Source organism: Panulirus ornatus, chromosome 15 (genome assembly GCF_036320965.1).
Source record: "Panulirus ornatus isolate Po-2019 chromosome 15, ASM3632096v1, whole genome shotgun sequence".
NCBI classification, from domain to species: domain Eukaryota; kingdom Metazoa; phylum Arthropoda; class Malacostraca; order Decapoda; family Palinuridae; genus Panulirus; species Panulirus ornatus.
In genome coordinates this window covers 32999403-33014402 of record NC_092238.1, presented here as the reverse complement: position 1 = coordinate 33014402, position 15000 = coordinate 32999403, and the positions used below count along the sequence as shown (strand labels likewise).

The 15000-nt window shown below is 46.9% G+C and overlaps 1 protein-coding gene across 3 annotated transcripts in view; it reads left to right on the top strand.

The window, feature by feature from the left end:
* LOC139753839 (carbonic anhydrase-related protein 10-like) overlaps positions 1-15000 on the top strand; it is a 131387-nt gene that overhangs the window by 95574 nt on the left and 20813 nt on the right. For all 3 annotated transcript variants that reach the window (XM_071670754.1, XM_071670753.1, XM_071670755.1), the window contains exons 5-7: positions 5878-5944; positions 6287-6438; positions 6724-6849. In XM_071670754.1, coding sequence (XP_071526855.1) covers positions 5878-5944; positions 6287-6438; positions 6724-6849 — 345 coding nt within the window. The remainder of the gene's footprint in view (positions 1-5877; positions 5945-6286; positions 6439-6723; positions 6850-15000) is intronic.

The window sequence follows — 15000 nt, the reverse complement described above, 5'->3', positions numbered from 1 at the left end:
TATATTTATATATTTATATATTTGAAAGGATCACAATTTAGCGCGTAATCAAGATATTCCTATGAGTCCGCGGGGAAAATGAAACACGATGAGTTCCCAAGTGCACTTTCGTGAAATAATCACATCATCAGGAGAGACACAAGAGAGAAATATAAGTCAGTTGATATACATTGAAGAGACGAAGCTAGGACGCCATTTGGACAATCGCATGTTTACCAAATGGCATCCTAGATTCGTCTCTTCGATGTATATCAAATGACTGTTATATTTCTCTCTTGTGTCTCCCCTGATGATGTGATTATTACACGAAAGTGCACTTGGGAACTCATCGTGTTTCATGTTCCCCGCGGACTCATAGGAATATATATATATATATATATATATATATATATATATATATATATATATATATATATATATACGAACGAAGTGCATGTGAACGCGCACCTTCATAGAACATACAAACCTCCAACAGCCAGGATCGAGCCCGGGACCCTTGTGCAGCAGGCATATATATATATATCTATATATATATATATATATATATATATATATATATATATATATATATATATATATATATATATATATATATATATATATATGCCGTAGCCTGATACAGGAGCCCATTTTTATCGACCAAACCCTAGAAGTGGATGAACAGCTGGGTCGACTGTGCACCGACTGACACAACCGGGATTCGAACCCGTGCCTTCTACTATCAAGGATTTATTGTTGATTTAAGAATTTTTAAAATAAGTTAGATTTAAGAATAATATATTATTAATTACCTGCGACCAACTATCACCTGCACCAATCATAACCCCTCACAATCCCTAGGATGAGCCAATCATAACCCTTAACAACCTCTGGGATGAGCCAATCATGAAGCTTAACAACCTCTGGGATGAGCCAATCATAACCCTTAACAACCTCTGGGATGAGCCAATCATAACCCTTAACAACCTCTGGGATGAACCAATCATAACCCTTAACAACCTCTGGGATCATCCAATCATAAACCTTAACAACCTCTGGGATGAACCAATCATAACCCCTCACAACCTCTAGGATGAACCAATCACAAACCTTAACAACCTCTGGGATGAACCAATCATAACCCCTAACAACCTCTGGGATGAGCCAATCACAAACCTTAACAACCTCTGGGATGAGCCAATCATAACCCTTAACAACCTCTGGGATGAGCCAATCATAACCCTTAACAACCTCTGGGATGAGCCAATCATAACCCTTAACAACCTCTGGGATGAGCCAATCATAACCCTTAACAACCTCTGGGATGAGCCAATCATAACCCTTAACAACCTCTGGGATGAGCCAATCATAACCCTTAACAACCTCTGGGATGAGCCAATCATAACCCCTTCACAAAGTGTAAAAGGAAGATCCATTTTGTCATCACAATCACGTTCCTCTCTCTCTCTCTCTCTCTCTCTCTCTCTCTCTCTCTCTATCTATCTATCTATCTATCTTTAAGAACATAACCTGCTTCTCATGAGGTCTTCACCTGACCCCCCCCCCCTTTCACCTCTGCCCCACCCACCCACAACCTCCCCCCTCCAAAATACATTCCCCCCCCACCCCCCCGGCTTATCAGTCAGGGAAGACCCGGATGTTATACAACGCGTACACAGGAAGAAAACGGAAGGGTCTGGCGTTAGTTTACATTCGCTCAGGTAAAGGCATGGCAGGGGAAGTTTGGCCGAGCGTCGGGACCAGCGCAGCTTGGGGGATAAATTCTCTACGAAAAAATGGTTGTTGTTGTGTATATATATATACTGCATGTGGCCTGAGATCTGTTGAATGTTATTGCCTTGGCGAGAGACAGAAATGGAGAGAGTTTCTGTCCCACGGCTTTACAAGACGAGTTTGTACTGGAACGAGATTTTTGCCTGGGGGAGAGAGAGAGAGAGAGAGAGAGAGAGAGAGAGAGAGAGAGAGAGAGGGGGGTGGTGTGGAGCACGTAGCGCTCACCGCATGTCTTGTTTGGTTCTGCAAAAGCCTTCTACTGTTCTTCCATGATTATCAATTCTCTGTTGATGATATATATATATATATATATATATATATATATATATATATATATATATATATATATATATATATATATATTCATCATCTTATTACCCATCTAAGTGATAGTTATCCTTATCATCTCACTCCTCAGTTGGCTCAACAAGATTATCTTATTAACCTGATCCTTAAATTGGAGTTTCTCGTGTATAATTACTCCCTGATCTTTTAACATTTGTTTCTTAATCTCTCTACGCTTGCTACAGACCTTTATTGCTCTTGTTGCCTTTATATCATTTATCGTTCCGTCGTTCAGTTATATCATTTATCGTTCCGTCGTTCAGTTATATCATTTATCGTTCCGTCGTTCAGTTATATCATTTATCGTTCCGTCGTTCAGTTATATCATTTATCGTTCCATCGTTCAGTTATATCATTTATCGTTCCGTCGTTCAGTTATATCATTTATCGTTCCATCATTCAGTTATATCATTTATCGTTCCGTAAGTCATTTATTCAAACCCATCTTCATTTCAATTCCATTACGTTCTCCTCCGGCCAATCATATACATTCAACTCGTCCTTGAGTGTGTGTATATATATAAATTCTCTCTGATGTCTTCTGATCTTATTGTGACTCTGGGTGGCGTCTTCTATAGAGGATCACATCCCACTTATTCCCCAATATCGCTTCTATGTCTTCTATAGAGGATCACATCCCACTTACTCCCCAATATCGCTTCTATGTCTTCTATAGAGGATCACATCCCACTTACTCCTCAATATCGCTTCTATGTCTTCTATAGAGGATCACATCCCACTTATTCCTCAATATGGCTTCTATGTCTTCTATATCACCGTATAGACGGTAGACTGAAGCTCAGGAGGGAGGTCTGTGGCTATGACCCGAGAACCACACCTTCAACCCAAGTGGGTGGTGTTCCTCCCTCCCTGCACTATGATGTGGATCAGCCACTTCTTAGGGACTCACTCACCCCGACCACCCTCCCCTGTCTGACGTGTCAGGTCTCGTCTGTGTGTGTGTGTGTGTGTGTGTGTGAGAGAGAGAGAGAGAGAGAGAGAGAGAGAGAGAGAGAGAGAGAGAGAGAGAGAGAGAGAGAGAGAGAGAGGATTAGGAGAGCGGTGGAGGCTTCTCCTGTAATCAGATTGAGGGAGGGTAAAATTTCCCTCCCTCCTTCTCCTCTCCTCTCCCGGAATCTCGGTGGTGGTGTCTAAATAAGGGAAAGAAGAAGAAGAAGAAGATTAGCTCCTTTGTTGTTGTTGTTTTTGTTTTTTGGTGTTGGTGAGCGGGAGGAAAAGCGGCGCCCGGTGAGGGGGGAGGTGGAGGGGAGGGAGGGAAGGGAGGGAAGGGGAGGGAGGGAAGGAGGGGGTGTTAGGGATGCTGTGGGGGAAATCAAACTTCATCCCGTGCCAACCAGTCAGCCATAGGTCAGTCGTTTGGTGGTGGAGGCGGTGATACAAAAAAAAAATATGGGTCAAATCGCCATTCTCCACCAGCGTCTCGATAGATAGATAGATAGACAGACCGCTCCCTCCTCCCCGCTAACCCATTCGTATGAGCCCCATTTCCACCTCGCATGGGACACACGATGGCTGCACAATGACTTCAGCATGTAACGCTGAAAGAGAAAGAAATTCCCTTTTTTTTCATAGACATCTATACACCAGAAGTGGACTTGAGAAGACTCAAGGAGGAGACATCGAGTCGGGAAGTGTGTGTTATAATGGTCTTCAAAGAAGATGGGAGTTGGAGTAATGTGGTCATGGGTGAACGGGGGAAAAACTCAATCCGAGTCTGGGAGTTAGGGAGCGGCTCTAGAGCGCTGGTTAATGGCGAGCTTAAGGTAAGGGCCTTACATGTCTAGCCTGTGGGGCGCATCCCAGGGATTGGGGATGCATATGATGCCATGGGTCTGATGGTGGGTGAAGGGAAGGGGATTGGGGTATGATGCCTGGGGTCTGATGGTGGGAGAAGGGATTGGGGATGCATATGATGCCTTGGGTCTGATGGTGGGAGAAGGGAAGGGAGGGATTGGGGTATGATGCGTGGGGTCTGATGGTGGGTGAAGGGAAGGGATTGGGGTATGATGCCTGGGGTGTCTGATGGTGAGGAGGGAAGGGGAGGGATTGGGGTATGATGCCTGGGGTCTGATGGTGGGGAGGGCAGGGATTTATATTCTGCCTGGGGTCTGATGATGGGGAGGGAAGGTGACAGTAAAATGTATCCACTATGCAGTGTGGGTACATTGTATAACGATCAGGTAAATATGTAAGACAGATATGTAAAGGTACACACACACACACACACACACACACACACACACACACACACACACACACACACACACCAACGTCTTCGATTGCCAGGACAGGGAACGCTGTCTTAGACATTAGGTTGGGTGGAATGTTTGTGTTTGGACAATCAGAAAGCGTTTGACACTGTGCCTCGTGGAAGACTGATTAGGACGCTCGACCACCAGGCAGGAGTATGAGGAAACGCCCTTCGATAGATGTGATACCTCGATGGGAAGGAACAAAGGAACACCTGAATATGTGTGTATATATATGCAGACGATCCAAAGGTCACGAGGGAAACGCAAAGTGATGGTCATCGCGTCAACTTACAAAGGGGGGACCTAGACAGCCTCCGAAGTTGTTCTGATGAATACTGAGGGACCTTCAACCCAAACAAATGTAATGAGTATGGGACCAAGTGAGAGAAGGTCCCAATATGGTCATTATCTAGCAAGAGAGATGACTCAAGATTGTGTGAGTACGTGAATTGGATTTGGGACGACTTTGTCCCTAACCTGTAACATCATTCGTCCCCTAACCTGTAACATCATTCGTCCCTAACCTGTAGCATCATTCGTCCCTAACCTGCCATCATTCGTCCCTAACTTGCCATCATTCGTCCCCTAACCTGTAACATCATTCGTCCCCTAACCTGTAACATCATTCGTCCCCTAACCTGTAGCATCATTCGTCCCCTAACCTGTAACATCATTCGTCCCTAACCTGTAACATCATTCGTCCCCTAACCTGTAGCATCATTGTGCCACATTAGGGGAACAGCTCTGGTGAGCAATAGTTCCTCTGTGGGCAAGTGATTGGACAGCATTCACGTACATGGGTACACGCCAACTGCTCTCGTGGTACATGAGGCCAAAACGAAAAAAGAAAAATGCTTCTCATTGTTGTTTGAAAGAAGGAACAGACCAAATAAGTGAGAAGGTTCAGAGGAAGGCAACATAGATGGTACGCTATCTATCCATCCCTCTATCTATCTATTTATCTATCTAACCCGTATATAACCAAGAGATGATCACACATTTGCATATGAAGCATTATAGATCTATCTATCCATCCCTCTATCTATCTACCCCGTATGTAACAAAGAGATAATCACACATTTAAATATGAAGCATTATAGATCTATCTATCCATTCCTCTCTCTATCTATCTACCTACAGAAGGCAGGACATGAGGCATTATAGATCTATCTATCCACCCCTCTATCTATCTATCTATCTACCTACAGAAGGCAGAACATGAAGCATTATAAATATATCTATCCATCCCTCTACCAATCTATTTATCTATCTATCCCGTATATAACCAAGAGATAATCACACATTTGCATATGAAGTATTATATATCTATCTATCCACCCCTCTATCTATCTATCTATCTATCTACCTACAGAAGGCAGAACATGAACCATTACAGACCTATCTATCCACCCCTCTATCTATCTATCTATCTACCTACAGAAGGGAGAACCTGATTATAAATGTGTGTGTATGTCTCGTCTTACAGACTGGATGGCGACCCAACCCTGTGTTGAAGATCTGGATGGACCACATCCACATGGTGCCACACAGAGGTGAGGACCACGCCCTCAGACTGGGCTCACCTCCTGCAGGAGGCGCCTCTGTCTGTCTCTCTGTCTCTCTGTCACCCTTCCTTTATCATACCTCTGACCTGTTTTCATGAAGAATTTAGTAGCTTCCACTTTTCACTTCTTGGTTCAGTGTCCATTGAACAATAAAGAAAAATATGGAATATATATCTATATATATCTATGTATATATATATATATATATATATATATATATATATATATATATATATATATATATATATATATATATTTTCTCCTATTCACCACGAAACAGAACTACAAATCTATCCAGCAAAATATCTGTCTATTTTTTCCCCCACACAGGAAAGTCGACTGTGATCCCTTTCGTCCCGGTTCGAGAACTGTTCACGTCGCACCTCTACCTGACGTACGAGGGTTCTCTGACGGAGCCGCCCTGCGAAGAGACGGTGACCTGGGTCATACTGAACAAACCCGGCTACATCACCGCTGACCAGGTGAGCTGCTTGAAGGGCCTCCTACCCTCACTACGGCCACACCAAAACCCGGTGGCAATCTTATCAGCTCTTATCAGTTAACACGAGATGGGAGGGAAGGGGAAGGAGGGAGGGGTAGGGAGGGAAGAGGGAGGGAGGGGTAGGGAGGGAAGAGGGAGGTGGGAGGGAGGGAGGGGTAGGGAGGGAAGAGGGAGGGAGGGAAGGAGGGGAGGATTAAAATAGCAATCTTATCAGCTCTCTTATCAGTTCACACGAGACGCGTCGTCTCCTCTCTCTCCCTCGCAGTTGTGGCAGCTTCAGTCGCTACGGCGCGGCGCCCATGGTCAAACCTTGCCAATCACTGGGAACTTCAGGCCACTCCAGCCCTTACATAGCCGAGCGATAAGGACCAACATCCAGCCTTACACCATGGTGAGTACCAGCCCACCTACCTACCTACGTCTGTCTCTGTCTGTCTGTCTCGTGGTCACGTACGTCTCTCTGTCTATCTACGTACGTCTGTCTGTCTGTCTCTGTCTGTCTCGTGGTCACGTACGTCTCTCTGTCTATCTACGTACGTCTGTCTGTCCGTCTGTCTACGTACGTACGTCTGTCTGTCTCTGTCTGTCTCGTGGTCAGGTACGTCTGTCTGTCTGTCTGTGTCTGTCTCGTCGTCAGGTACGTCTGTCTGTCTGTCTGTCTACGTACGTACGTCTGTCTGTCTCTGTGTGTCTCGTGGTCACGGTCTGTCTACGTCTGTCTGTCTGTCTGTCTCTGTCATCTCCCGTCTGGACTGTATATGCGAGGGAGTTTTACACCCATGAGACCACACCCTCATCTCTTTGAACGTTCTCTTCTTTTTCGTTATGTTAGCTGAGACGCCTTGGCCAGCTGAGGCCGGATATATATATATATATATATATATATATATATATATATATATATATATATATATATATATATATATATATATAAAGGTCTTTCTGCCCCACACATTTATCAGGACCTCTTCATCCAGCTTACAGCAGAACACAGCGAAATCGTCAGAATATCTTCATAAAAACCAACTCACTGTAGGGCCAGGAGGAGGTGTGTGTGTGTGTGTGTGTGTGTGTGTGTGTGTGTGTGTGTGTGTGTGTGTGTGTGTGGGGTTTGGTCCAGCTTCACAATGGCCGCCCACTCTCCCAGCTGTTGCTCGCACAAGGAGAGGAGAGCAAGAAAAAAAACTGTAATAGATAGAATTGATACTGCAATATACATAACTCTCTTTGTTCCAGTTGTGGAGGGAAGGTAGTCAGGGGAGAACATACCACCACCCTCCTCCACTTCCCTCCACACCCTGGAGACTGGGAGGAAGGAACCTCTGGTTCGTGTGTGTGTGTGGAGCCGAGGTGGGTGATTGGTTTAGCTCAGGAGTGAAGGTGGAACATGGGAGACGCTGGTCCGTTCGGGTTGTGTCAGAAGGGAGGGGCGACAACGACTTGGCCACCGTCTAGCCAAGGGCTGTGGCCAAGGCCCTACGCTGTTCTTCTCGCCCCTCCCATCCTCAGAGGGGGCCGACTTGGCCACCGCCTGGCCAAGGGCTATGGCCAAGGCCCTACGACGTTCTCCTCGCCCCTCCCATCCCATCCACAGAGGGGGACGACTTGGCCACCGCCTGGCCAAGGGATATGGCCAAGCCCTACGTTCTTCTCGTCCCTCCCATCCTCAGAGGGGCACGACTTGGCCACCGCCTGGCCAAGCATCACGGGCCAGCATCATCCCCACACCCACACCCTCGACCCAGCTATTCAAAGGGACAACTTGGTCGACAGCGCCTGGCCCGACCTCGCGCCCCAACAACTTGCCATCAAGTCCTGCACCTGGACCTGGAGGAGGAGGAACTCCCTCGTCAGAGATCCTTCGGCAGGTGTCCACACAGGATGAACCACAAAGTGGAGGGAAGGAAGGAGGAGGGAGGGAGAGAGGAAGGAGGGATGAGGGAGGAAGGAGGGAGGGACTGGCTGCTCCACCTGGGCGACGCGATCCTAGAAGTCATGAACAAAGGTCTAGTATTTTTACCTTTGGAAAAGAAAAAAAATAACGATTTCTTTGAAATTATTTCTAGGAATAGGTCTTTGCTCACACACACACACACACACACACACACACACATATATATATATATTTTTTTTTTTTTTTTTTTTTTTTTTTTTTTTTTTATACCTCGTCGCTGTCTCCCGCGTTTGCGAGGTAGCGCAAGGAAACAGACGAAAGAAATGGCCCAACCCCCTCCATACACATGTACATACATACGTCCACACACGCAAATATACATACCTACACAGCTTTCCATGGTTTACCCCGGACGCTTCACATGCCTTGATTCAATCCACTGACAGCACGTCAACCCCTGTATACCACATCGCTCCAATTCACTCTATTCCTTGCCCTCCTTTCACCCTCCTGCATGTTCAGGCCCCGATCACACAAAATCCTTTTCACTCCATCTTTCCACCTCCAATTTGGTCTCCCTCTTCTCCTTGTTCCCTCCACCTCCGACACATATATCCTCTTGGTCAATCTTTCCTCACTCATTCTCTCCATGTGCCCAAACCACTTCAAAACACCCTCTTCTGCTCTCTCAACCACGCTCTTTTTATTTCCACACATCTCTCTTACCCTTACGTTACTTACTCGATCAAACCACCTCACACCACACATTGTCCTCAAACATCTCATTTCCAGCACATCCATCCTCCTGCGCACAACTCTATCCATAGCCCACGCCTCGCAACCATACAACATTGTTGGAACCACTATTCCTTCAAACATACCCATTTTTGCTTTCCGGGATAATGTTCTCGACTTCCACACATTTTTCAAGGCTCCCAAAATTTTTGCCCCCTCCCCCACCCTATGATCCACTTCCGCTTCCATGGTTCCATCCGCTGACAGATCCACTCCCAGATATCTAAAACACTTCACTTCCTCCAGTTTTTCTCCATTCAAACTCACCTCCCAATTGACTTGACCCTCAACCCTACTGTACCTAATAACCTTGCTCTTATTCACATTTACTCTTAACTTTCTTCTTCCACACACTTTACCAAACTCCGTCACCAGCTTCTGCAGTTTCTCACATGAATCCGCCACCAGCGCTGTATCATCAGCGAACAACAACTGACTCACTTCCCAAGCTCTCTCATCCCCAACAGACTTCATACTTGCCCCTCTTTCCAAGACTCTTGCATTTACCTCCCTAACAACCCCATCCATAAACAAATTAAACAACCATGGAGACATCACACACCCCTGCCGCAAACCTACATTCACTGAGAACCAATCACTTTCCTCTCTTCCTACACGTACACATGCCTTACATCCTCGATAAAAACTTTTCACTGCTTCTAACAACTTGCCTCCCACACCATATATTCTTAATACCTTCCACAGAGCATCTCTATCAACTCTATCATATGCCTTCTCCAGATCCATAAATGCTACATACAAATCCATTTGCTTTTCTAAGTATTTCTCACATACATTCTTCAAAGCAAACACCTGATCCACACATCCTCTACCACTTCTGAAACCACACTGCTCTTCCCCAATCTGATGCTCTGTACATGCCTTCACCCTCTCAATCAATACCCTCCCATATAATTTACCAGGAATACTCAACAAACTTATACCTCTGTAATTTGAGCACTCACTCTTATCCCCTTTGCCTTTGTACAATGGCACTATGCACGCATTCCGCCAATCCTCAGGCACCTCACCATGAGTCATACATACATTAAATAACCTTACCAACCAGTCAACAATACAGTCACCCCCTTTTTTTATAAATTCCACTGCAGTACCATCCAAACCTGCTGCCTTGCCGGCTTTCATCTTCCGCAAAGCTTTTACTACCTCTTCTCTGTTTACCAAATCATTTTCCCTAACCCTCGCACTTTGCACACCACCTCGACCAAAACACCCTATATCTGCCACTCTGTCATCAGACACATTCAACAAACCTTCAAAATACTCATTCCATCTCCTTCTCACATCACCACTACTTGTTATCACCTCCCCATTTACGCCCTTCACTGAAGTTCCCATTTGCTCCCTTGTCTTACGCACCCTATTTACCTCCTTCCAGAACATCTTTTTATTCTCCCTAAAATTTACTGATAGTCTCTCACCCCAACTCTCATTTGCCCTTTTTTTCACCTCTTGCACCTTTCTCTTGACCTCTTGTCATATATATATATATATATATATATATATATATATATATACACACACAGATAAATAGGTGAATGAATATGTAGCTGCACATTTCTCGACCTTTCGTTACCGCCTACATTTCCAACCCCAAAAATAAAATGCAAAATTTCTCTATTTTTGTCCGGATGTGAAGAATGTCGTCTGGTGATCTATTTCTAAAATCCATCTACATTTCCTGCCCACTTTCCTACCTCACTTACATACAACTTGATCCCAATTATGGTAAAAAAAGAAAAAAATAACTGATAAATGAGTGAATATATCTGATAAAAATACGTATAGGTAAAAACCTTAGATTATTAGAGAAAATCCGAATTAATAATTAATCAATGGATGAATAAACAGTAAATGTAATTCATGAATTATATCCTTTACCTCAAACAATATATTTGATAATTCTTTTTTTTAAATGGAACTTTTGAATAATTTTTCTTTCCTTGTTTTGGCCGGTAAAACTGAAGGGTACGTTATGTCTCTTTCTCTTATTCTCATGTATAATCTAGCGTTGATCTCCATGCGTTATATCGTTGATCTCCATGCGTTATATCGTTGATCTCCGCGCGTCATATCGTTGATCTCCGCACGTCATATCGTTGATCTCCGCGCGTTATATCGTTGATCTCCATGCGTTATATCGTTGATCTCCGCGCGTCATATCGTTGATCTCCGCACGTCATATCGTTGATCTCCGCGCGTCATATCGTTGATCTCCGCACGTCATATCGTTGATCTCCGTGCGTCATATCGTTGATCTCCGCGCGTTATATCGTTGATCTCCATGCGTTATATCGTTGATCTCCGTGCGTCATATCGTTGATCTCCGCACGTCATATCGTTGATCTCCGCACGTCATATCGTTGATCTCCGTGCGTTATATCGTTGATCTCCGTGCGTTATATCGTTGATCTCCATGCGTTATATCGTTGATCTCCGTGCGTCATATCGTTGATCTCCGCGCGTCATATCGTTGATCTCCGCACGTCATATCGTTGATCTCCGCGCGTTATATCGTTGATCTCCGCGCGTTATATCGTTGATCTCCATGCGTTATATCGTTGATCTCCGCGCGTTATATCGTTAAATCTCCGCACGTCATATCGTTGATCTCCGCACGTTATATCGTTAAATCTCCGCGCGTCGTATCGTTGATCTCCGCGCGTCGTATCGTTGATCTCCGCGCGTCATACGGTGCAGTGAGCAGGTATCAAAATACCCGTGGAAGGCAGGAGGGTAAATATGTGGTGAAGTGGTGAGCTCTTTTGCATAATACCTTAACCCACCAACCCAACCCAACCCCCCCTTAGACGTCATAGACACCTGCCTTAGTTAATTACTCTAGTCTAGTCTCTCTCTCTCTCTCTCTCTCTCTCTCTCTCTCTCTCTCTCTCTCTCTCTCTCTCTCTCTCTCTCGTGTGTGTGTGTGTGTGTTCATATGTTGGTATGCGTCAAGGTGAGTCTGTGTTTACATCATGTATACACACTGTATGTACGTCTATGGATGTGCGTATGTATACATATGTTTGTACACGTTGGAGGAGTCATGTAAGGTGTTCAGGTGTGTGTGTGTGTGTGTGTGTGTGTGTGTGTGTGTGTGTGTGTGTGTGTGTGTGTGGAGGGGTGTGGAGGGAAACAGCCCAGATGACGACTGCTCCACCTTGCCATCTTATGCAAATGAGTTGGTATGAAGGTGAGGGAAGTACCAGTGAAGCGAGTGTGTGTGTGTGTGTGAAATTACTTACCTTCCTGTGTGAGGATGATAAGGCGCGGTAGGTGGAGGGAAGTACCAGTGAAGCGAGTGTGTGTGTGTGTGTGTGTGAAAGGTCAGGTAGGTGGAGGGTCAGGTGATAAGGCCAGGTAGGTGGAGGGTTAGGTGATAAGGCGCGGTAGGTGGAGGGTCAGGTGATAAGGCCAGGTAGGTGGAGGGTTAGGTGATAAGACCAGGTAGGTGGAGGGTTAGGTGATAAGACCAGGTAGGTGGAGGGTTAGGTGATAAGGCCAGGTAGGTGGAGGGTCAGGTGATAAGGCCAGGTAGGTGGAGGGTTAGGTGATAAGGCGCGGTAGGTGGAGGGTTAGGTGATAAGACCAGGTAGGTGGAGGGTTAGGTGATAAGGCCAGGTAGGTGGAGGGTTAGGTGATAAGGCGCGGTAGGTGGAGGGTTAGGTGATAAGACCAGGTAGGTGGAGGGTTAGGTGATAAGACCAGGTAGGTGGAGGGTTAGGTGATAAGGCGCGGTAGGTGGAGGGTTAGGTGATAAGGCGCGGTAGGTGGAGGGTTAGGTGATAAGGCGCGGTAGGTGGAGGGTTAGGTGATAAGACCAGGTAGGTGGAGGGTTAGGTGATAAGGCGCGGTAGGTGGAGGGTTAGGTGATAAGACCAGGTAGGTGGAGGGTTAGGTGATAAGGCCAGGTAGGTGGAGGGTTAGGTGATAAGGCGCGGTAGGTGGAGGGTTAGGTGATAAGACCAGGTAGGTGGAGGGTTAGGTGATAAGACCAGGTAGGTGGAGGGTTAGGTGATAAGGCCAGGTAGGTGGAGGGTCAGGTGATAAGGCCAGGTAGGTGGAGGGTTAGGTGATAAGGCGCGGTAGGTGGAGGGTTAGGTGATAAGACCAGGTAGGTGGAGGGTTAGGTGATAAGACCAGGTAGGTGGAGGGTTAGGTGATAAGGCCAGGTAGGTGGAGGGTTAGGTGATAAGGCCAGGTAGGTGGAGGGTCAGGTGATAAGGCGCGGTAGGTGGAGGGTCAGGTGATAAGGCCAGGTAGGTGGAGGGTTAGGTGATAAGGCGCGGTAGGTGGAGGGTTAGGTGATAAGGCCAGGTAGGTGGAGGGTTAGGTGATAAGGCCAGGTAGGTGGAGGGTCAGGTGATAAGGCCAGGTAGGTGGAGGGTTAGGTGATAAGGCGCGGTAGGTGGAGGGTCAGGTGATAAGGCGCGGTAGGTGGAGGGTCAGGTGATAAGGCGCGGTAGGTGGAGGGTCAGGTGATAAGGCCAGGTAGGTGGAGGGTTAGGTGATAAGGCGCGGTAGGTGGAGGGTCAGGTGATAAGGCCAGAGAGAGAGAGAGAGAGAGAGAGAGAGAGAGAGAGAGAGAGAGAGAGAGAGAGAGAGAGAGAATCATTCATAACGGTCCATCCACTCCCCCCGGGTCTGGCTGGCCTCCCAGACAGCAACTATGGGAAGCAGCGTCGGGTGAAGCAAGCCTTGGTGGCCCGGGACACACAAGCAAGCTCCTTCCTCCCTCCCTCCTCCACCTCCCTCACGCGAGAACTGGGGAGGGAGGATGGCAGGAGGAGGAGGAGGAGGAGGAAGAGGACGAGGAGGAGGAAGAGGAGTGACGAGAGGTGATGGTTTAGGGGACTGACAGAATGGAAAAAAAGAAATAAGGGTGGGAAGGGGGCTTGGCTTTCGATTCCATTTTCATTATCACCGTGAGGGAAAAGTCACCTTCGGCTGGGCTGGGGGGGGGGGGGGGGGGGGGGGAACGTCGCTGGACGGGAAATGGACTCGTCGAGTCTTGTCCAGGGACGGAAGGAGGCCATTCACTTACCCTGCTCCTGAGTGGGGGGGGGGCGCGGGGCGCACACAGCCTCCAGGCTGAAGGAGCGAAAGGAATAGATAGAGGATCGACTCTTACACACACCAGATCAACCCACACCCATCTATCATCTATCCCCTCCCTCCTTCCCCTCCTCCTCCTCTCCCCTTCCCCCTCTCCGTCACACGTCCCGTCACCCACAAGGGGCGTCACACAAAACAATACACAATACTGGATAAACGGAAACTCGAAAATATTTTCTCCTCGTATATTTTTTTTGTTCTTTTTCTCGTACTGAACCGTTGGGCTTCACCATGGTAATAATTATTCCTCCTCCCCCTCCACTCCCCTCCCACTTCCACCTCCACCCCCCACACTTCCACCCCTCCACCCTCACAAAATGCTCCTTAATTTGACGGGGAACAGACGTTAAATATGCGCGGCAAATATATATATATATATACATATATACACAGGCTGTGTGTGAGGTGTGTGTGTGTGTGTGTGTGTGTGGGGGGGGTGTGTAGGGGGAGGAGGGATACACACACACACACACACACACACACACGAAATGCGAGTGGCTTTATCTCCGCGGAGGGAGGCCATCTTGAAGACAGAGAGAGAAGAGAGAGAGAGAGAGAGAGAGAGAGAGAGAGAGAGAGAGAGAGAGAGAGAGAGAGAGAGAGAGAGAGAGGCATCGTCACTCCTCACATTGTCGGTGAGGGGCGGGGTGGAGGGGCGCGCGCGCGCGCCCCCCCACCCCGCGCCCTCCACCACAGCCGCTGGTGAGGGAGGGTGTG